This window comes from Typha angustifolia, chromosome 1 (assembly GCF_048772165.1).
Source record: "Typha angustifolia cultivar Huaian chromosome 1, ASM4877216v1, whole genome shotgun sequence".
In the NCBI taxonomy this organism is placed as follows: domain Eukaryota; kingdom Viridiplantae; phylum Streptophyta; class Magnoliopsida; order Poales; family Typhaceae; genus Typha; species Typha angustifolia.
In genome coordinates, this window is record NC_133239.1 from 692,488 (window position 1) to 714,468 (window position 21,981).

Consider the following 21,981-nt stretch of genomic DNA (forward strand, 5'->3'; position numbering starts at 1 on the left):
GGAAGCTTACTATTGAAAGTTCAAAACCTATCGGTGTCAAGTCGCTAGGATCAGCTCTAAAAGATTTTCTGCTTGTCAAACATTGAGGAAGTTGTCCTGATAGACGGTTGTGTGATAGATCCAAAATTCCTAAGGACTACACCTGGTTGCACATAGATAATGGGATGGTACCAGTAATACTGTTGTTTGAAAGATCCAACACTTGAAGACTGGTCGGTAATTTTGGGACCCCACCATGGAATCGATTTGAATTCAGATTTATTTCATTTGCTGCTGACAGGAACTCCAGAGTCGATGGTAACACTCCGCTGATTTGGTTTAGAGAGAGATCAAGATATTCAACCGAAGAAATTACATTCCAGAACCAATCGGGCAACCTATCGAGTATTCCCGAATTGGACATTGCTAAATCGATCATATCAGTCTGCGATCGAATCCATGTAGGAAAATGAGGTCCCAACTTGCAGGACCTCAAGTGTACATATTTCAATTTAAATGGAGGGTGCCAATTTGGGCCTACTACCATGGTCAGGTTGCTGTTGTTGGACAAGGATAAATATTCTAATTTCATCAGACTTGCAAAATGATCTTCTGATATAATCCCAACAAAGTGATTGGAACGCAAAGACAAATCTCTCAAATTAGTGAGCTTTCCAATCCCGAAAGGTATGTGACCGCTGAGGCTGTTGTAATCGAGATTAAGATACCTTAGGCTGGTCATGTGCTCGAGCCAACTTGGCAGACTTCCGGTCAAGTTATTTCCAAACAAATCCAACTCCTCTATCTTGGGCGGCAACCTTTTCATCAATTCTGCTATGTCCCCGCTGATTTGATTTTCCCATAGGCCAAGGATTTTCAAGTTGTGTAGATTCTTCAAAGTCTTTGGTATCATGCCGATGAGATCATTGCCTCCAAGCCAAAGAACTTCGAGGGAGGTCATGTTTCCTAGCAGGCCATTAGGAATAGAACCATGAAAATAGTTGTACCCAAGATCAAGGCTCACAAGTGATGTGAGATTAGAAGAGTAAAGAGGTAGAGAAGAGAACGACGCGTTGAGATTGCAATCAAATAGATACAGATCTCTTAGAGAAGTTGGAAGCATGCTCATGACCTGCACCCCATCCACAGCAGCACTGAGGTTTACCTCATTCATATAGAGATACTTCAAGGAAGAGAGACGCGGTAACCAAGCTACATAATCGACCGACTCCAAAGAGTTATAAGAAAGATCGAGATGGAGCAACTTAGTGAGATTACCGAGCTGAGGAGGTATGCTTCCACCGAAGCCTGCATCAGTGAGGTCGAGATACTTCAAGTTCTTGAAAGAGCCAATGAATTCTGGTATCCGCTTATGTCCGAAGTCGTTGTAGCTTAGGTTGAGGTAGTTGAGATGCTCTATAGCCAGCAGAGAAGGATTGATCTCACCGCCCAACGTCCGAAACTTATAATTCATCACGTCAGTGTTGTAGTCATAGTTGATGTCGGTGAAGTTGTTATGGAGGTCGAGCTTCACAACATGGCCAGTCCTGTTGCTGCACACGACGCCCCTCCATCGGCAGCAGTCTTGGCCAGTCTGCCAAGAAGATAGGACATCACTGAGATCTTTAATGCTTGCTTTGAAGGAAAGAAGTGCGTCCCTCTCTCTCTCGATGCAACTCCTTCCTCCTCCTTTGGGCTCCACAGATATGGAGGAAATGGGGATTTGATATTGGGCCAGTAGAACCCATATCATTATTAGGACGATACGACAACATTGGATAGAGGATCTTGTCGCCTTGGCCATTAAACTTCTTTTACTTCTTCTAGCTTCCAAACACCTGGGATTAATAGGATCATATAAGCAGCTCTCGCAATAGTCAAGGCCTAAAGGCAATATTAGTAGAGAACATTTCTTCTTCTTCTTCTTCTTCTTCTTCTTCTTCTATGTACCACATGTTACTTACTTCAATGGTGGAAAGAGGCATTTGAGCTTCCAAGTACGAAGATTACGATGGCTGTGGAATTCCACGGAAGGAAACAAGAAGAGTATGGAAATTGTAAAGGTTGGGGAATTCCAGAGTCTAGATTGTCACTTACTCTCAAATAATAATGGTATATATTTCTTTTATTTTCTTTTTCTCAAATAAATGAAAATTTAATAATGTTCTAATTAAATTAGTGTCGCTGAGATTTGAACTCTAGGAACACTTATATAGCATAATCCCATTTTAACAATCTGATCACTATCCCATTGGCATGAAATATCATCTCCACTTTTGTCTATACATTATTCTTTTCTCTATTTTTAATACGACTCAAAATTTTCTATGAGTTAGTTATCTAACGTGATAACAAAATCAATTTGATTAGGTCATCAATTTAAACCTGGTCGAGCCTAACAACTTAAGCTTCTAAATCAGTTGATTATCTATCTTACAACAATGGATGATAGCTAAGCGACCTTTGATTTGTGGAAACAAAAACATTAGATGTCCATTTTATTTCAACCGAGCAATAAATATTTTAAAAATACGTCCAAAGCATTAGGGTCCATGGTAGTTTATTCTACAGTAAGTCCAAGAAACAAAGTCCTGAATGAGATAGCATTTAAAAATAATGTTGTCCGATATGATACGCTCAAAATTATACTCATTTGTGAAATTCGAGAAAGAAAGGGAAAAGACTAAGACAGTGGACTTAGAAAATTATATTAATGGTTGTTTAATTCCAACATTACGATTCTCTCTAGTCCAATTTAAAGGAAAGTGACAATCTCCTCTCGGATTATTAAAACCTAAGCTTGATTAGATTTTTCAGCGAATTTATAAAACTTACCGTATATTTTGTTTTTATTATCACTGATACTCTATCATATGAATATTTTTTATTCGATCATTGTGTTTTGCTTAAAATATCTGGAAAGTGGTCGACTGTTAGTTTTCTTAACAATTAGTTATTATATAGTTAAATTAAAGTAATTATAGATGTAAAATAAACTTAATAAATAAGTACTTTTAGATTAAAGTAAAATTAAATGAAATTATATTGTAAAGTCAAATTAAGAGGTTTTTTAATGGTTTTATTTTCAAAGTTAATAAAAATATTTTCTATTCTAGATTGATATTTTTAAAGTCTAGAATGAGACCGCGTTTGAAAAATAATGTTGCCTGTTATAAGACACTAGAAATTATATTTATCTATGGAATTCTAAGAGAAAACAAATAATGAGGTAGACTTAGAAAATCTACTAATGGTGCTGAAATTTCAGCATCAAGATTCTCTCTAGTCAAATTTAAAGAAAAATGACAATTTCATCTTGCGTTATCCGAGCCTAACCTTGTTAGATATTTATGAAAATTTATTAAAAATATTTTATGTTTCACTTTTATTATTATTCACATTACTCAGTATCACTTTCAAACCTTCAAGAATCAAAAATAGGCACATATAACCTCTAAACTATTGAAATATATCACTAAGCCTTCATAGCCAATATTTCGTTGGACAAATCAATATAAACTTGTCGTTCTGGCTTCCTCTCAATTACCGATTGGAAAAGTCGCTGCCGACCGTCCGGATGCGCCGACTTTACGGAAGCAAAAGATAATTGTTGCCGAATTCAGTTATATCTACGTAGATGCCTTCTCACCCCCGTGGGAAAGCACTATATATTCAAACGAATAACTGTGCACGCGGTTCACCGGCCACGTTCCCGAGTTTCCCAGTCATTAACCCCACGATCTCGAGAGTCGAGACGTTGCAAAGAAAAAAAAAAACCCTAACCCTAATCCTTTCCCCCCAAAACTCTTCGAATCGAAATCCCTACGGTCGAGAATTCTAGGGTTCCTCCGCTTTGTCTTCTCTTCGCGCTTGACCATCGATTGATCTTCTCAGAAATCATAATGGATTCCGTGCTCCTCGAATCCCCCTCAATGGCGAAATCTCTCGGTTACGGCTCTCTCGGCGGCCCTAGCTTCCAATCCATGCTCAAAGAACTTGCTCTTCGGTGATAGGATCTTCCAATCCGAAGTATATAATTCCAAGGGCGATCAAGGCAATTCCTATGAAAAACAGAAGACCGGAAAACAAATAAAATGCATATGGAGAACGCGGAGACTTCTATCCTGAAACACATGAACAAGATTAATATGTTATATCTTCTTTAAAGAAGAAGGTTTTACATAACCAATGCGTCAAAACATATTACAAATGAAATTGCAAATAAAGGCATTTGCTTGTTTGTAAGATACAACCTGCAACCATGCACGAACTGTACTCTGCATAACATCTTGAATTGTAAACAAGCGTCCACGAACAGCTTCCTGCTCCTCGAGCATTTCCCTTGTGCTTTTATTGATTCCTTCAAGCAGAGCTTTGGTGGCATTGCCTCTCAAATGCTGGAGGAGCTCAAAGATGATCTCCTCTCTTGCATGAAGTGACCATTTAACTCTAATAACCTATCAAAGAGAAGAACTGCATTAACTCTTTTACAGTATTAATAAGACAAAGTTCAATATCAGATGTCCAAACTTAAAGGACATATTTCTGACAATTGCTAACCAGAGTGGCCAGTCTCCTAATTTCTTGGTTAAAGATTATACAGAGTAGATTCAAGTCTTCATGATTTCTCCTGGAAAGTGGAAACAATATCCTTACATGATGTTGCTCCTAGAGCACCTTATATAAGTCAAAAGAGGTATACGAATAAGACAAATTACCTATTTACAAACTTTAACTCTATTTCATCTGCTCCTCCAAGTACATACTTGCGGAACAATCTGCAGCAAAATACAGAGGAATATGAAATAAAACCAAACTCCCTAAAATAATGCAAGTATAATTAAGAAAACCATAAGACTTGTTCAGAGGTACAACGAAGCAGATGAGGCTCTCTGTTCGTATAAGTAAAAATTGGTTTACAATAACCTGGTAAAAACAAAAGATTTGTTGCTAAACTAGAGGTAAAAGCCAGCCATAAAGCTCATTGTTTGAGGACAAGTTCAAGTAGCTCAGAAAAGTTAAAGCTGATAGAGTTGGAGGAATTTCATCATAAAGCTCATTGTTTGATAGGTCAAGAGACTCCAATGACTGTAGACCACTCATCGTCTTTGGAATATACCCAATCAATCGATTCCCAGACAAGTTCAAATTTTTCAATGTAGCAAGGCCTCCTATCTCTTTAGGGATCTTTCGGGTTAGACAGTTGCTTGATAAGTCGAGGCTCGACATGAGAGACATTATTGTATTGGTATAGTATTCTAGAGCTTGTCCTTTTGTGACCACTAAAAGGCTAATGAAATAAGGGACATAATAACTTCCGTACGAGGAGACTATAGTCATTGCTGTGAAGTTCACGAGAGATGGAGCTATGGTTCCTGATAGATTGTTGTGAGCAAGATCCAAAACATGGAGATAATCTAATTTTGCAAGCTGAATAGGTATATAGCCAGAAAACATATTAGACCTTAATAAGAGAAAGGCTAGCTGTGGTAGTCTTTTACCTATCCATATCGGCAAGCTTCCATAGAAGTTATTATAAGAAAGATCAAGAAAATTAAGATACTGACAACCTCGGAAGAACAAAGGGAATTCACCAGAGAGGCTGTTGTTGCGGAAGTTTACTATTGAAAGTTCGGAACATATCGGTGTCAAGTCGCCAGGATTAGCTCTAAAAGATTTCGTGCTTGTCAAACATTGAGGAAGTTGTCCTGATAGGCGGTTGTGTGATAGATCCAAAATTCCTAAGGACTGCACCTGGTTGCACATAGATAATGGGATGGTACCAGTAATACTTTTGTTTGAAAGATCCAACAACCAAAGGCTCGTCGGTAATTGTGGGGCCCCACCTTGGAATCGATTTGAATTCAAATTTATTTCAGATGCTGCTGACAAGAACTCCATAGTCGATGGTAATACTCCACTGCTATGGTTTAGGGAGAGATCAAGATATTCGACCGAAGAAATTACACTCCAAACCCAATCTGGCAACCTATCAGCTACTCCTATATTAGACATTATTAAATCGATAATGTCAGTCTGCGATCGAATCCACGTAGGAAAATGGGGTCCCAGATTGCAGGAGCTCAAGCCTGCATATTTCAATTTGAATGGAGGGAGCCAATTTGGGCCTACTACCATGGTCAGGTTGTTGTTGTTGGACAAATATAAATATTCTAATCTTGTCGGACTTGCAAAATGATCTTATGATATAATGCCAACAAAGTGATTGAAACCCAAAAACAAACTGCTCAAATTAGTAAGCTTTCCAATCCTAAAAGGTATGGGACCTCTGAGGCTATTGTTACTGAGATCAAGATAACTTAGACTGGCCATGTGCTTGAACCAACTTGGCAGACGGTCAAGTTATTTGCAGACATCCTGAATTGTAACATCCTGAATTGTAAACAAGCGTCCACGAGCATTTCCCTTGTGCTTTTATTGATTCCTTCAAGCAGAGCTTTGGTGGCATTGCCTCTCAAATGCTGGAGGAGCTCAAAGATGATCTCCTCTCTTGCATGAAGTGACCATTTAACTCTAATAACCTATCAAAGAGAAGAACTGCATTAACTCTTTTACAGTATTAATAAGACAAAGTTCAATATCAGATGTCCAAACTTAAAGGACATATTTCTGACAATTGCTAACCTGAGTGGCCAGTCTCCTAATTTCTTGGTTAAAGATTATACAGAGTAGATTCAAGTCTTCATGATTTCTCCTGGAAAGTGGAAACAATATCCTTACATGATATTGCTCCTAGAGCACCTTATATAAGTCAAAAGAGGTATACGAATCAGACAAAAGATTTGTTGCTAAACTAGAGGTAAAAGCCAGCCATAAAGCTCATTGTTTGAGGACAAGTTCAAGTAGCTCAAAAAAGTTAAAGCTGATAGAGTTGGAGGAATTTCACCGTAAAGCTCATTGTTTGATAGGTCAAGAGACTCCAATGATTGTAGACCACCGATTGTCTCCGGAATATCTCCAGTTAATTGATTCCCAGACAAGTTCAAAATTTTCAATGTAGCAAGGACTCCTATCTCTTCAGGGATCTTTCCGGTTAGACAGTTGCTTGATAAGTCCAGGCTCGACATGAGAGACATTATTATATTGGTATAGTATTCTAGAGCTTGTCCTTTTGTGACCACTAACATGCTAATGAAATCAGGGACATAATAACTTCCGTATGAGGAGACTGTAGTCATTGCTGTGAAGTTCACGAGAGATGGAGCTATGGTTCCTGATAGATTGTTGTGAGCAAGATCCAAAACATGGAGATAATCTAATTTTGCAAGCTGAATAGGTATATAGCCAGAAAACATGTTAGACCTTAATAAGAGAAAGGCTAGCTGTGGTAATCTTTTACCTATCCATATCGGCAAGCTTCCATAGAAGTTATTATAAGAAAGATCAAGAAAATTAAGATACTGACAACCTCGGAAGAACAAAGGGAATTCACCAGAGAGGTTGTTGTTGCTGAAGCTTACTATTGAAAGTTCGGAACCTATCGGTGTCAAGTCGTCAGGATCAGCTCTAAAAGATTTCCTGCTTATCAAACATTGAGGAACTTGTCCTGATAGGCGGTTGTGTGATAGATCCAAGATTTCTAAGGGCTGCACCTGGTTGCACATAGATAATGGGATGGTACCAGTAATACTGTTGTTTGAAAGATCCAGCACTTGAAGATTGGTCGGTAATTTTGGGACCCCACCATGGAATTGATTTGAATTCAGATTTATTTCATATGCTGCTGACAAGAACTCCAGAGTCGATGGTAATACTCCGCTGATCTGGTTTAGAGAGAGATCAAGATATTCAACCGAAGAAAAGACATTCCAAAACCAATCTGGCAACATATCGACTATTCCTGTATTAGACATTATTAAATTGATAATGTCAGTCAAGCGTACATATTTCAATTTGAATGGAGGGAGCCAATTTGGGCCTACTACCATGGTCAGGTTGTTGTTGTTGGACAAATATAAATATTCTAATCTCGTCAGACTTGCAAAATGATCTTCTGATATAATGCCAACAAAGTGATTGAAACCCGAAAACAAACTGCTCAAATTAGTGAGCTTTCCAATCCCGAAAGGTTGGGACCTCTGAGGCTATTATTATTGAGATCAAGATAACTTAGACTGGCCATGTGCTCGAACCAACTTGGCAGACGGTCAAGTTATTTGCAGACAAATCCAACTCCTCTATCTTGGGCGGCAACCTTTTCATCAATTCTGTTATGTTCCTGCTTATCTGATTATCCCATAGAATGAGCTTTTTCAAGTTGCGTAGATTCTTTAAAGTCCTCGGTATCATGCCAATGAGATCATTGCCTCCAAGCCCAAGTTTTTCGAGGGAGGTCATATTTCCTAGCAGGCCATTAGGAATAGGACCGTAAAAGTAGTTGCCCCCAAGACCAAGGCTCACAAGTGATGTGAGATTAGAAGAGTAAAGAGGCAGAGAAGAGAACGTCGCGTTGAGCTTGCAATCAAATAGATAAAGAACTCTTACAGAAGCTGGAGGCATGCTCAGGGCCTGCACTCCATCCACAGCAGCACTGAGGTTTACCTCGCTCATGTCGAGGTACTTCAAGGTAGAGAGACGTGGTAGCCATGATACCAGATGAACCGAGTGCAAAGAGTTAAAAGAAAGATCGAGATGGAGCATCTTTATGAGATTACCGAGCTGAGGAGGTATGCTCCCACCGAAGCCTGCATCAGTGAGGTCGAGATACTTCAAGTTCTTAAAGGAGCCAATAAATTCTGGTATCCGCTTATGTCCGAAATTGTTGTAGCTTAGGTTGAGGTAGTTGAGATGCTCTGTAGCCAGCAGAGAAGGATTGATCTCACTGCCCAGCGTTTGAAACTTATAATTGATCATGTTAGTGTTGTAGTCATAGTTGATGTCGGTGAAGTTGTTATGGAGGTCGAGCTTCACAACATGGCTTGTCTTGTTCCTGCACACGACGTGTAACAACCCATAATTTTGGAACATAAATAAATAAAATAAATAGAAATATACAGTTTAGATAATGATGAATTTTATCTCTTTTATGTTTTAAGATTTTTATTAAATTAAATTAAATTTTTAGATATATCTTTAAGATATTAGAATTCTTATTCTAGTAGGACTCTTATTATATATATTTTTTCTGTTATAAAAAGGGGGACTAGAAGAAAACCTAGAGGGATTTTTCAGGAGAGAAATTAGGCGCTACAGTACTGAGAAATAAAAATGAGAGAGAAAAAGATATTATTCTTGTGGGAAATTAGAGAGAAAAAAATAGAAAATAGAGGAAAAAAAATTTTATCGTACCAAAGAGAAGAAAAAAGAAAGAGAAGATAATCATGGAGTGCTTTGAAATTCGTGCAGATTACGATTAGGACGAGAAAATCAAATTATTTTAGATTGAGCGATCAAGGCAAGTCTCCACTCATATTTTCTTAAATTTTTATTATATAAAAATAGAATTGATGAATTATAAATATCTTTATGTTTATTCTTATCCCGTTTGATTTTATAAGATAAGAAATTTTGCAATATGATGATGTAAGAAATTCATTGTTTTAAGGATTTTTAATAAAAAATTAGAAATATTAAGATTTTGTATTTTATAGAAAATTCATATTTATCATTCTTGGAAAAAAAAAGGGATTTTATTGTTTATTATTTTTCAGATTTCAAAGTATTTATTTTTATTGCAGAAAATAAGAAATAAAACTTCGTTTGCCTCTTCTTCTTCTTCCAAACACCTGGGATTAGTAGGATATAAGTTGTCGTGGTAGTGAAGGCCTAAAGGCAATATTAGTAGAGAATGTTTATTCTTCTTCTATATACCACATGTTACTTCAATGGTGGATTGAGACATTTGAGCTTCCAATTCCACACTACCTTGCCCAAGTATGGAAATTACGATGGTTGTGGAATTTCATGAATGGAAACAAGAAGAGTATGGAAATTAGATTCTCACTTATGCTCAAATAATAAAGGTATATATATATTTTCTCTTCTTTTCTTTTTTGAATAATGAGAATTTAATAATGTCATAATTAAATTATTAGATTTGAATTCAGGAACACTTAATATAATATAAGTCATTTGAACAATCTGATCACTATCCCATTGGCACTGATTTTTTAATCTTCTACACTCCTTTTTTGGTGTTTAGTATTGTCTACACTCTATACACCAGTGCTTTCTCTATTTTTAATATGGCTCAAGTTTTTCTATGAATTAGTTATCTAACATGATAACAAAATCAGTTTTACTAAGTAATCAACTTACACCTCATCCAGCCCAACTTATGCTTCAAAAATTAGCTTATTATCTTACAACAATTAATGGATGATATAGAGCTAAGTGACTTTTAATTTGTGGAAACAAAAATATAGTTATATTTAGGGATAAATCAATTATAAATGTGGTAGTGCATTATTACATCTCCATTTTATTTCAATCAAGCAATAAATGTATTGAAGTATCCATTGAATACGTCCAAAGCATCAGTTGCATGGAAGTCTAGTCTACAATAAGTCCAAAGAAACAAAGTCTAGAATGAGACACTCAAAGTTATACTCATTTGTGGAATTCCAGACAATGAAGGGAAAAGACTGAGACGCTGGACTTAGAAAATTATATTAATGGTTGTGGAATTCTAAAATTATGCTAAACTAGAGGTAAAAGCCAGCCATAAAGCTTATTTTTTGAGGACAAGTTCAAGTAACTCAAAAAAGTTAAAGCTGATAGAGTTGGAGGAATTTCACCGTAAAGCTCATTGTTTGATAGGTCAAGAGACTCCAATGACCGGAGACCACCCATCGTCTCTGGAATATACCCAATCAATCGATTCCCTGACAAGTTCAAAATTTTCAATGTAGCAAGGCCTCCTATCTCTTCAGGGATCTTTCCGGTTAGACGGTTGCTTGATAAGTCGAGGCTCGACATGAGAGACATTATTGTATTGGTATAGTATTCTAGAGCTTGTCCTTTTGTGACCACTAAAAGGCTAATGAATTAAGGGACATAATAACTTCCGTATGAGGAGACTGTAGTCATTGCTGTGAAATTCATGAGAGATGGAGCTATGGTTCCTGATAGATTGTTGTGAGCAAGATCCAAAACATGGAGATAGTCTAATTTTGCAATCTGAATAGGTATATAGCCAGAAAACATGTTAGACCTTAATAAGAGAAAGGCTAGCTGTGGTAATCTTTTACCTATCCATATCGGCAAGCTTCCATAGAAGTTATTACAAGAAAGATCAAGAAAATTAAGATACTGACAACCTCGGAAGAACAAAGGGAATTCACCAGAGAAGCTGTTGTTGCGGAAGTTTACTATTGAAAGTTCGTAACCTATCGGTGTCAAGTCCCCAGGATCAGCTCTAAAAGATTTCCTGCTCGTCAAACATTGAGGAAGTTGTCCTGATAGGCGATCGTGTGATAGATCCAAAATTCCTAAGGACTGCACCTGGTTGCACATAGATAATGGGATGGTACCAGCAATACTGTTGTTTGAAAGATCCAACAACCAAAGACTCGTCGGTAATTGTGGGACCCCACCTTGGAATCGATTTGAATTCATATTTATTTCTGATGCTGCTGACAAGAACTCCAGAGTCAATGGTAATACTCCACTGATCTGGTTTAGGGAGAGATCAAGATATTCGACCGAAGAAATTACATTCCAAACCCAATCTGGTATTCCTATATTAGACAATATTAAATCGATAATGTCAGTCTGCGATCGAATCCACGTAGGAAAATGGGGTCCCAGATTGCAAGAGCTCAAGCCTACATATTTCAATTTGAATGGAGGTATCCAATTTGGGCCTACTACCACGGTCAGGTTGTTGTTGTCGGACAAGGATAAATCTTCTAATTTCGTCAGACTTGCAAAATGATCTTCTGATATAATGCCAACCAAGTGATTGGAACTCAAATCCAAACTGCTCAAATTAGTGAGCTTTCCAATCCCGGAAGGTATGGGACCTCTGAGGCTATTGTTACTAAGATCAAGATAACTTAGACTGGCCATGTGCTCGAACCAACTTGGCAGACGGTCAAGTTATTTGCAGACAAATCCAACTCCTCTATCTTGGGCGGCAACCTTTTCATCAATTCTGTTATGTTCCCGCTCATCTGATTATCCCATAGAATGAGCTTTTTCAAGTTGCGTAGATTCGTTAAAGTCCTCAATATCATGCCAATGAGATCATTGCCTCCAAGCCCAAGTTTTTCGAGGGAGGTCATATTTCCTAGCAGGCCATTAGGAATAGGACCGTAAAAGTAGTTGCCCCCAAGACCAAGGCTCACAAGTGATGTGAGATTAGAAGAGTAAAGAGGCAGAGAAGAGAACGTCGCGTTGAGATTGCAATCAAATAGATAAAGAACTCTTAGAGAAGCTGGAGGCATGCTCATGGCCTGCACTCCATCCACAGCAGCACTAAGGTTTACCTCGCTCATGTCGAGGTACTTCAAGGTAGAGAGATGTGGTAGCCATGATACCAGATGAACCGAGTGCAAAGAGTTAAAAGAAAGATCGAGATGGAGCAGCTTTGTGAGATTACTGAGCTGAGGAGGTATGCTCCCACCGAAGCCTGCATCAGTGAGGTCGAGATACTTCAAGTTCTTAAAGGAGCCAATGAATTCTGGTATCCACTTATGTCCGAAATTGTTGTAGCTTAGGTCGAGGTAGTTGAGATGCTCTATAGCCAGTAGAAAAGGATTGATCTCACCGCCCAACGTTCGAAACTTATAATTGATCATGTCTGTGTTGTAGTCATAGTTGATGTCGATGAAGTTGTTATGGAGGTCGAGCTTCACAACATGGCTTGTCCTGTTGCTGCACATGACGTGTAACAACCCAGAATTTTGGAACATAAATAAATAAAATAAATAGAAATATACAGTTTAGATAGCGATGAATTTTATTTTATCTTTTATGTTTTAAGATTTTTATTAAATTAAATTAAATTTTTAGATATATCTTTAAGATATTAGAATTCTTATTCTTGTGGGACTCTTATTATATATTGTTTTTTCTTTTATAAAAGGGGGGCCTAGAAGTAAACCTTAGAGCGATTTTTTAGAAGAGAAATTAGGCGCTACAGTACTGAGAAATAAAAATGAGAGAGAAAAAGATATTATTCTCGAGGGAGATTAGAGAGAGAAAAAATAGAAAATAAAGGAAAAAAATTTTATCATACCAAAGAGAAGAAAAAAAGAAAGAGAAGATAATCATGGAGTGCTTTGAAATTCATGCAGATTACGATTAGGATAAGAAAATCAAATTATTTTAGATTGAGCGATCAAGGCAAGTCTCCACTCATATTTTCTTAAATTTTTATTATATAAAAATATAATTGATGAATTATAAATATATTTATGTTTATTCTTATCCCGTTTGATTTTATAAGATAAGAAATTTTGCAATAGATGTAAGAAATTCATTGTTTTAAGGATTTTCAATAAAAAATTAGAAATATTAATATTTTGTATTTTATAGAAAATTCATATTTATCATTCTTGGAAAAAAGGGATTTTATTGTTTATTATTTTTCAGATTTCAAAGTATTTATTTTTATTGCCGAAAATAAGAAATAAATTAGGAATATTTCAATTTAAATGAATTTTTAGATTTATGAAAATAATTAATAACTATTTCTATTGTAGAAAATAAGATATAAATTAGTAATATTTCAATTTATATGGATTTTGGATTCCTGAAAATAAATAATATTATTTTTTTAAGAAAATAAGATATAAATTAGAATTACTTCAATTCAAAGGAATTTCGGATTTGTAAAAAAAATTTATTATTATATTTTATTTTCAGAAAATAATAGAGGAAATCTTTATGCTAATATATTTTATTTTCTATAAATAAAATATAAGAGATCTTTATTTTTTTTAGAATATGATCAAAAATAAAATATTATTTTTGAGACGTGAAATTTTGCAAGATTAAATATTAGATTATTATTTATTTGTGTTTTCTGACTTATTAAGAATGATTTATATTATATATATATTAGAGGAAATAGTAGTATTTGAATTTATGGATTATTCGTGTATATATTGTATTTTGAAGATTGAGAATTTTGGTGATTGAGGAATTTGATACTTGAGATTCATAATGAATCAATATAAATACTAATAAAAGTGAGATCTAAAACCCAATTTGTTTTCAAAAAGATAAGTCCAAGGAAAAGATCCTTGGAATGTAACGTTGCGACGTGCTACCAAGTGACTCTAGCGGGATTAGGGAAAAGATTCCTGGATTTTTGTTCTGGTGACTCTAATCTTTCTCAACGGTTAGTGAAAAAGTCAATAGGGCACTGTATAGTACCTACTGTGACCCTAGACGGATCGACTATCTAAAAAAGTCTCGGGCGCCATCTCGATGGTGACTAGGTAGTGCGATGTGGCCACGGGTCAGAGTACCCATTAATGAGATAATATGGTATTTTATCAGTTTTAACGGGTTTCCATGATAGTACAATTTTGGTAGAGATCGACTGCTTTTATATTGATTTATTCAAATTAAGATATTATGAATGATTTATGATTCGATTCCCATGATAGTACATTTTCACTAGAGATTGATTTGTGTTATATTAATTTATTTAAATTGAGATATTATAAGTGATTTATAATTCGATTTCCATGATAATACACTTTAGTGGAGATTCGTTTTATACTGATTTATTCGGATTGTGTTAATATGAATGATTTATTATTTGATTTCCATAAAAAAAACACCTTTAGCAGAGATTGATTTATTTTATATTAATTTATTTAAAATGAGTTAATATGAATAATTTATGATTCTAATTTGGTATATATGGATTTTGAAATTCAATATAAGAGACAAGAAAACTATTTATTTTTCAAGACGGCTTATATATTATTATTATAATTCTTTTTCTGCTACTATATGTATCACATGTTGATTTTTGTCATTAGACATATTATTAGTAGAGTGGGTTACTTGCTGGGCGTCTAGCTCATGAGGACTTATTATTTTTACAGTAATTTAAAAAGCCACTTAGTCAGGACTCTGAAGACTGAGTACAATTTTCGCTGTGTCAATCTATTTTAGGATTTAATTTCTATTTGAGTTTTCATGTTTTCTTCGGATTTTATTCTAGAGATTTACGACCATCATGTTTACGGATCGCAACATGACACGACGCCCCTCTATCGGCAGCAGTTTTGGCAGTCTGCCAAGAAGATAGGACATCATTGGGATCTTCAATGCTTGCTTGGAAGGAAAAGTGCATCCCTCTCTCTCTCTCTCTCTCTGCAACTCCTTCCTCCTCCTTTGGGCTCCACAGCTACGGAGGAAATGGGGATTTGATATTGGGCCAGTAGAACGCATATCATTATTAGGACGATACGACAACATTGGATATAGGATCTTGCCGCCTTGGCCATTAAACTTCGTTTGCCTCTTCTTCTTCTTCTTCCAAACACCTGGGATTAATAGGATATAAGTTGTCGTGGTGGTGAAGGCCTAAAGGCAATATTAGTAGAGAATGTTTATACTTCTTCTTTCTCTTCTTCTATATACCACATGTTACTTAAACGGTGGATAGAGACATTTGAGCTTCCAATTCCACACTACCTTGCCCAAGTATGGAAATTACGATGGTTGTGGAATTTCATGAAAGGAAACAAGAGTATGGAAATTAGATTCTCACTTATGCTCAAATAATAAAGGTATATATATTTTTTCTCTTCTTTTCTTTTTTGAATAATGAGAATTTAATAATGTCACAATTAAATCATTAGATTTGAATTCAGGAACACTTAATATAATATAAATCATTTGAACAATCTGATCACTATCCCATTGGCACTGATTTTTTAATCTTCTACACTCCTTTTTTGTGTTTCGTATTGTCTACACTCTATACACCGGTGCTTTCTCTATTTTTAATATGGCTCAAGTTTTTCTATGAATTAGTTATCTAACATGATAACAAAATCAGTTTTACTAAGTAATCAACTTACACCTCATCCAGCATATCAACTTATGCTTCTAAAATCAGCTTATTATCTTACAACAATTAATGGATTATATATAGCTAAGTGACTTTTAATTTGTGGAAACAAAAATATAGTTATATTTAGGGATAAATCAATTATAAATGTGGTAGTGCATTATTAGGTCTCCATTTTATTTCAATCAAGCAATAAAAGTATTGAAGTATCCGTTAAATACGTCCAAAGCATCAGTTGCATGGAAGTCTAGTCTACAATAAGTCCAAAGAAACAAAGTCTAGAATGAGACACTCAAAGTTATACTCATTTGTGGAATTCCAGACAATGAAGGGAAAAGACTGAGACGCTGGACTTAGAAAATTATATTAATGGTTGTGGAATTCTAACAATAGGAAGAAGAAAATAGTAGGATTATTTGAAATCTAATCTTAATTAGATTTTTCAGCAAATTTATAAAAATTACCATATATTTTACTTTTATTATTATTAACTCTTTATCATATGAATATTTCTTATTCAACCATTGTGCTTTGCTTAAAATGTCTCACAACTATTCAGCCCATTAGTTTTCTTAGCAATTAGTTATCATATAAATGAACTAAAGTAACTAAAGATGTAGAATGAACTTAATATGCTTAATATAAGTAAACTTTTAGATTAAAGTAAAATTAAATGAAATTATATTTTAAAGTCAAATTAATGGTTTTAATTCTAAAGTTTACAAAATAATTTTTATTCCATAATGATATGTTTTTAAAGTCCAGATTGAGATGGCATTTGAAAATAATATTGCATGTTGTAAGACGCTAAAAATTATGGAATTCCAAAGGAAGTGAGAAGAACAAGAAGGTAGACTTAGACAATTCTATTAATGGTGGTTAAATTTCAGCATCAAGATTTTCTCTAATCAAATTTAAAAGAAAATGACAATTTGACCTTGAGTTATCCGAACCTTAAATTGATTAGATATTTAGCAAAAAAGATTTAAAAAATATTCTATGTTTCACTTATATTTTCATTCACATTGCTCTGTGTATCACTTTCAAACCCTTGAGAAGAAAAAAAAATAGACATATACAACCCTAAACTACTTAAATATATCACTAAGCCTCCTTAGCCAATATTTCATTAGCTAGCATTTGAGCCACCTTGTTGTGATTGCTACTGTGGCATTGAAGGAGACATTAATAGACATATATAGTTGTTCTTGTTCATAGGATATGATGCTCTAAAACTGCCTGCATTGTTATTTTAGATACAATGCATTTTGGCCCTCAGTAAAGCTTAATTAGACCTCTTTAATCTGCCCTCCATTCCAGTGTTTCTTTCAGCTAAGTAGCCTTAGATTTCTTCATGTTCTTAATTTCATACAAGAGAGAAAAATAACCAGGAAGAAGAAGAAGAAAAGGAATCATTAAGCATCATAGGCCTAGTTAATTAGGAGGCCTTGATTATTTTTAATTTTTAATTTAACCATGAGATGATGAGCCCTAAATCACAAAACCTCAAACAGAGCATCATGGTGTAGTCTAATAAATGAGTAGTAGAGAAGCTTGATTAATTGTATAGGATATACCCTGTTTACATATGAATAGAAACACATCAATAAGTTCTTTGGAGGTAGAACACCAACTTCATCTTTAGTACTACCTTCCACTCCATGATGACCCATGAGTGAACTCATTCGATCAATTCATGATTGATTAGAGCCTTGTTTCCATCACAAAGATGGCTCTGGAGAATTGGCATCCACTGTAAAGCACTTAAAAGCATTATTATTTCGAAGGAAAAAGATAGAGTATGAAAGTAATATTAATGATTGTGGAATTCAGCTGGTGCCATAAAAGAACCAAACCTTAGATTACACTTTATGAAATATTTTTAAATCATACCTTATATTTTCACTATTTTTTTAATAACTAGCTTTTTAATTTTTTTTTCTCTATAATTTTTGTATAACACCCTCTCGCTACTTTGTATAACTACATAACTTACCCTGATTCACTTGAAAATGATTGAATTTATTTAACCCAAAATGCCGTAAGGAAAAATAAAGGGTTTAGTTATAAAATCCTCAAAGAAGTGACATTAATAAAAATTAGTCGAAATGCAGGATATATTTGGTGAATAATTCTTTTTTTAATCCTTAAGAAGTGGGAACTTACTATTTTCTAAATTAAATAAGTGCCGCTGAAATTTGAACTAATTACACTCATATAACATAAACCTCTTTAACAATATGATCACTATCCCATTGGTATTGATATCTCATTGTTTATTATTGTCTACACACTATTGTTTTTCTTATTATTAGTATGACTCGATTTTTTTTTCATTAATTGGTTATCTAACATGATTAACAAAATAAGTTTGACTAGGTCATCATTTAAACCTACTTAAGCTTCTAAATAAGCTGATTACCTTACAAAATGGATGACAGCTAAGTGACGGTTTGATGCTAAGATACAACTAAATGCCAACAGCAAATTAGGATATCTCCCATTGTTATGTGTTCAACTGAACTGTATTCCTGAGCATTGGTCCTACGCGGGTGGAATTATTGGCAACTAAAATTTCTCCTCCATCAAGCCATAGAAGGAAGGAAGGAAGAAAAAACATTCTTATATTTAGGGATTGGTTTATAGAATTCTAAAGGAGGAAAACGAATAAGAATGTAGACTTAGTAAAATATTAAAAGTAAGATAGAAAAAAAAGTTATGTTAATTACCAAAGCTATGTAAATTAGTAAAGTTGTGATAATTTGTAAGGTAACAAAAGTTGCTGCATCTGATAGATTGGAGTTTTAACTACTTTTCAACAACACAACCTTAATAGAAAAGCAGCATGTTGACGATGTGAAAGACAATTACAAGTCTGATATTAGATTACATGGAAGAGATCAGATGACCAACATATTTCATACATATCTACTTCTTTTATCTATTATAAGATGTGATCAGCATTTGGATGTTGATAGCATAATCACACAATATAGCAATAAACAGTGACTAATCTCCATGATCTGAACCATGGAAACTCCTCCGTTTGGATAACCACGCCTCTGCTTTATTTCTTCTTGATGTTGGCAATGACCCTAGCCCAATTAAGAACCATAAACACATAGATCTTATCACAGATGTTGTCAATGAAGAGGAAATAAGTTGCGCACCATGTCCTCTTGAACAGTAATGGACCAATGACCACCCAAAGCCCCACTGCAAATCCTAGACTCATACTGAGATAAAAAGATGACATCTCGTTTCCATCTTCAAGTTCTAGAGGATCATCTAGAGTCGTTCCATCTCCTCCTGAACAATTCTTGGAAATAGGAGGCCCACAAAGATTGTTGTTGCCTTCGTAAATTGACGGATCGTCAAATGTTTGTAGTTGCTGCCCAGAAGGTATTCTTCCTGAGAGGTTATTATGGGACAAGTTCAAGTAGCTCAAAAAAGTTAAAGCTGATAGAGTTGGAGGAATTTCACCATAAAGCTCATTGTTTGATAGGTCAAGAGATTCCAATGATTGAAGACCACCGATTGTCTCCGGAATATCTCCAGTCAATCGATTTGCCGACAGGTTCAAATTTTTCAATATAGCAAGGCCTCCTATCTCTTGAGGGATCTTTCCAGTTAGACGGTTGCCTGATAAGTCGAGGCTCGACATGAGAGACATTATTGTTTTGGTATAGTATTCCAAAGCTTGCCCTTTTGTGACCACTAAAAGGCTAATGAAATCAGGGACATAATAACTTCCGTACGAGGAGACTGTAGTCATTGCTGTGAAGTTCACGAGAGATGGAGCTATGGTTCCTGATAGATTGTTGTGAGCAAGATCCAAAACATGGAGATAGTCTAATTTTGCAAGCTGAATAGGTATATAGCCAGAAAACATGTTAGACCTTAATAAGAGAAAGGCTAATTGCGGTAATCTTTTACCTATCCATATCGACAAGCTTCCATAGAACTTATTATAAGAAAGATCAAGAAAATTAAGATACTGACAATCTCGGAAGAACAAAGGGAATTCACCAGAGAGGCTGTTGTTGCGGAAGCTTACTATTGAGAGTTCAGAAGCTATCGGTGTCAAGTCACCAGGATCAGCTCTAAAAGATTTCCTGCTTGTCAAACATTGAAGAAGTTGTCCTGATAGGCGGTTGTGTGATAGATCCAAAATTCTTAAGGACTGCACCTGGTTGCACATAGATAATGGGATGGTACCAGTAATACTGTTGTTTGAAAGATCCAACACTTGAAGACTCGTCGGTAATTTTGGGACCCCACCATGGAACTGATTTGAATTCAGGTTTATTTCAGATGCTACTGACAGGAACTCCAGAGTCAATGGTAATACTCCGCTGATTTGGTTTAGGGAGAGATCAAGATATTCAACCGAAGAAATTACATTCCAAAACCAATCTGGCAACCTATCGTCTATTCCTGTATTAGACATTATTAAATCGATAATGTCAGTCTGCGATCGAATCCACGTAGGAAAATGGGGTCCCAGATTGCAGGAGCTCAAGCCTACATATTTCAATTTGAATGGAGGGAGCCAATTTGGGCCTACTACCATGGTCAGGTTGTTGTTGTCGGACAAGTATAACATCTTTAATCTCGTTAGACTTGCAAAATGATCTTTTGATATAATGCCAACCAAGTGATTGAAACTCAAGTCCAAAATGCTCAAATTAGTGAGCTTTCCAATCCCGCAAGGTATGTGACCGCTGAGGCTGTTGTATCCGAGATCAAGAAAACTTAGACTGGCCATGTGCTCGAGCCAACTTGGCAGACTTCCGGTCAAGTTATTTCCAGACAAATCCAACTCCTCTATCTTGGGTGGCAACCTTTTCATCAATTCTGCTATGTCCCCGTTGATTTGATTATCCCATAGCATGAGCTCTTTCAAGTTGCATAGATTCTTCAAAGTCCTCGGTACCATGCCAATGAGATCATTGCCTCCAAGAAAAAGTTGTTTGAGGGAGGTCATGTTTCCTAGTAGACCATCAGGAATAGGACCGTGAAAGTAGTTGTCCCCAAGACCAAGGCTCACAAGTGATGTGAGATTAGAAGAGTAAAGAGGCAGAGAAGAGAACGTCACGTTGAGATTGCAATCAAATAGATAAAGAACTCTTAGAGAAGCTGGAAGCATGCTCATGACCTGCACCCGATCCACAGCAACACTGAGGTTTACCTCGCTCATGTCGAGGTACTTCAAGGAAGAGAGACGCGGTAACCAATCTATATAATCAACCGACTCCAAGGAGTTAGAAGAAAGATCGAGATGGAGCAGCTTAGTGAGATTACCGAGCTGAGGAGGTATGCTCCCACCGAAGCCTGCATCAGAGAGGTCGAGATACTTCAAGTTCTTGAAAGAGCCAATGAATTCTGGTATCCGCTTACGTCCGAAGTCGTTGTAGCTCAGGTCGAGGTAGTTGAGATGCTCTATAGCTAGCAGAGAAGGATTGATCTCACCGCCCAATGTCCGAAAATTATAATTGATCATGTCAATGTTGTAGTCATAAATGTCGTCGGTGAAGTTGTTATGGAGGTCGAGCTTCACAACATGACCTGTCCTGTTGCTGCACACGACGCCCCTCCACCGGCAGCAGTCTTGGCCAATCTGCCAAGAAGATAGGACATCACTGGGATCTTCAATGCTTGCTTTGAAGGAAAGAAGTGCGTCCCTCTCTCTCTCGATGCAACTCCTTCCTCCTCCTTTGGGCTCCACAGATATGGAGGAAATGGGGATTTGATATTGGGCCAGTAGAACCCATATCATTATTAGGACGATACGACAACATTGGATAGACGATCTTGTCGCCTTGGCCATTAAACTTCTTTTACTTCTTCTAGCTTCCAAACACCTGGGATTAATAGGATCATATAAGCAGCTCTCGCAATAGTCAAGGCCTAAAGGCAATATTAGCAGAGAATATTTCTTCTTCTTCTTCTTCTATGTACCACATGTTATTTACTTCAATGGTGGAAAGAGGCATTTGAGC

At 35.9% G+C, this 21,981-nt stretch overlaps 1 protein-coding gene across 1 annotated transcript; it reads right to left on the minus strand.

The window, feature by feature from the left end:
- Positions 1-19,046: 19,046 nt before the first annotated feature.
- LOC140759286 (receptor-like protein EIX2) lies at positions 19,047-21,758 on the minus strand. Its single transcript, XM_073095803.1, has one exon. The coding sequence runs from the start codon at positions 21,756-21,758 to the stop codon at positions 19,047-19,049; it is 2,712 nt and encodes a 903-aa protein (XP_072951904.1).
- Positions 21,759-21,981: the final 223 nt, after the last annotated feature.

Excerpts from the sequence above, each read along its gene's own strand:
- LOC140759286 (XM_073095803.1), bottom strand. The coding sequence starts at position 21,758 with ATGATATGGGTTCTACTGGCCCAATATCAAATCCCCATTTCCTCCATA.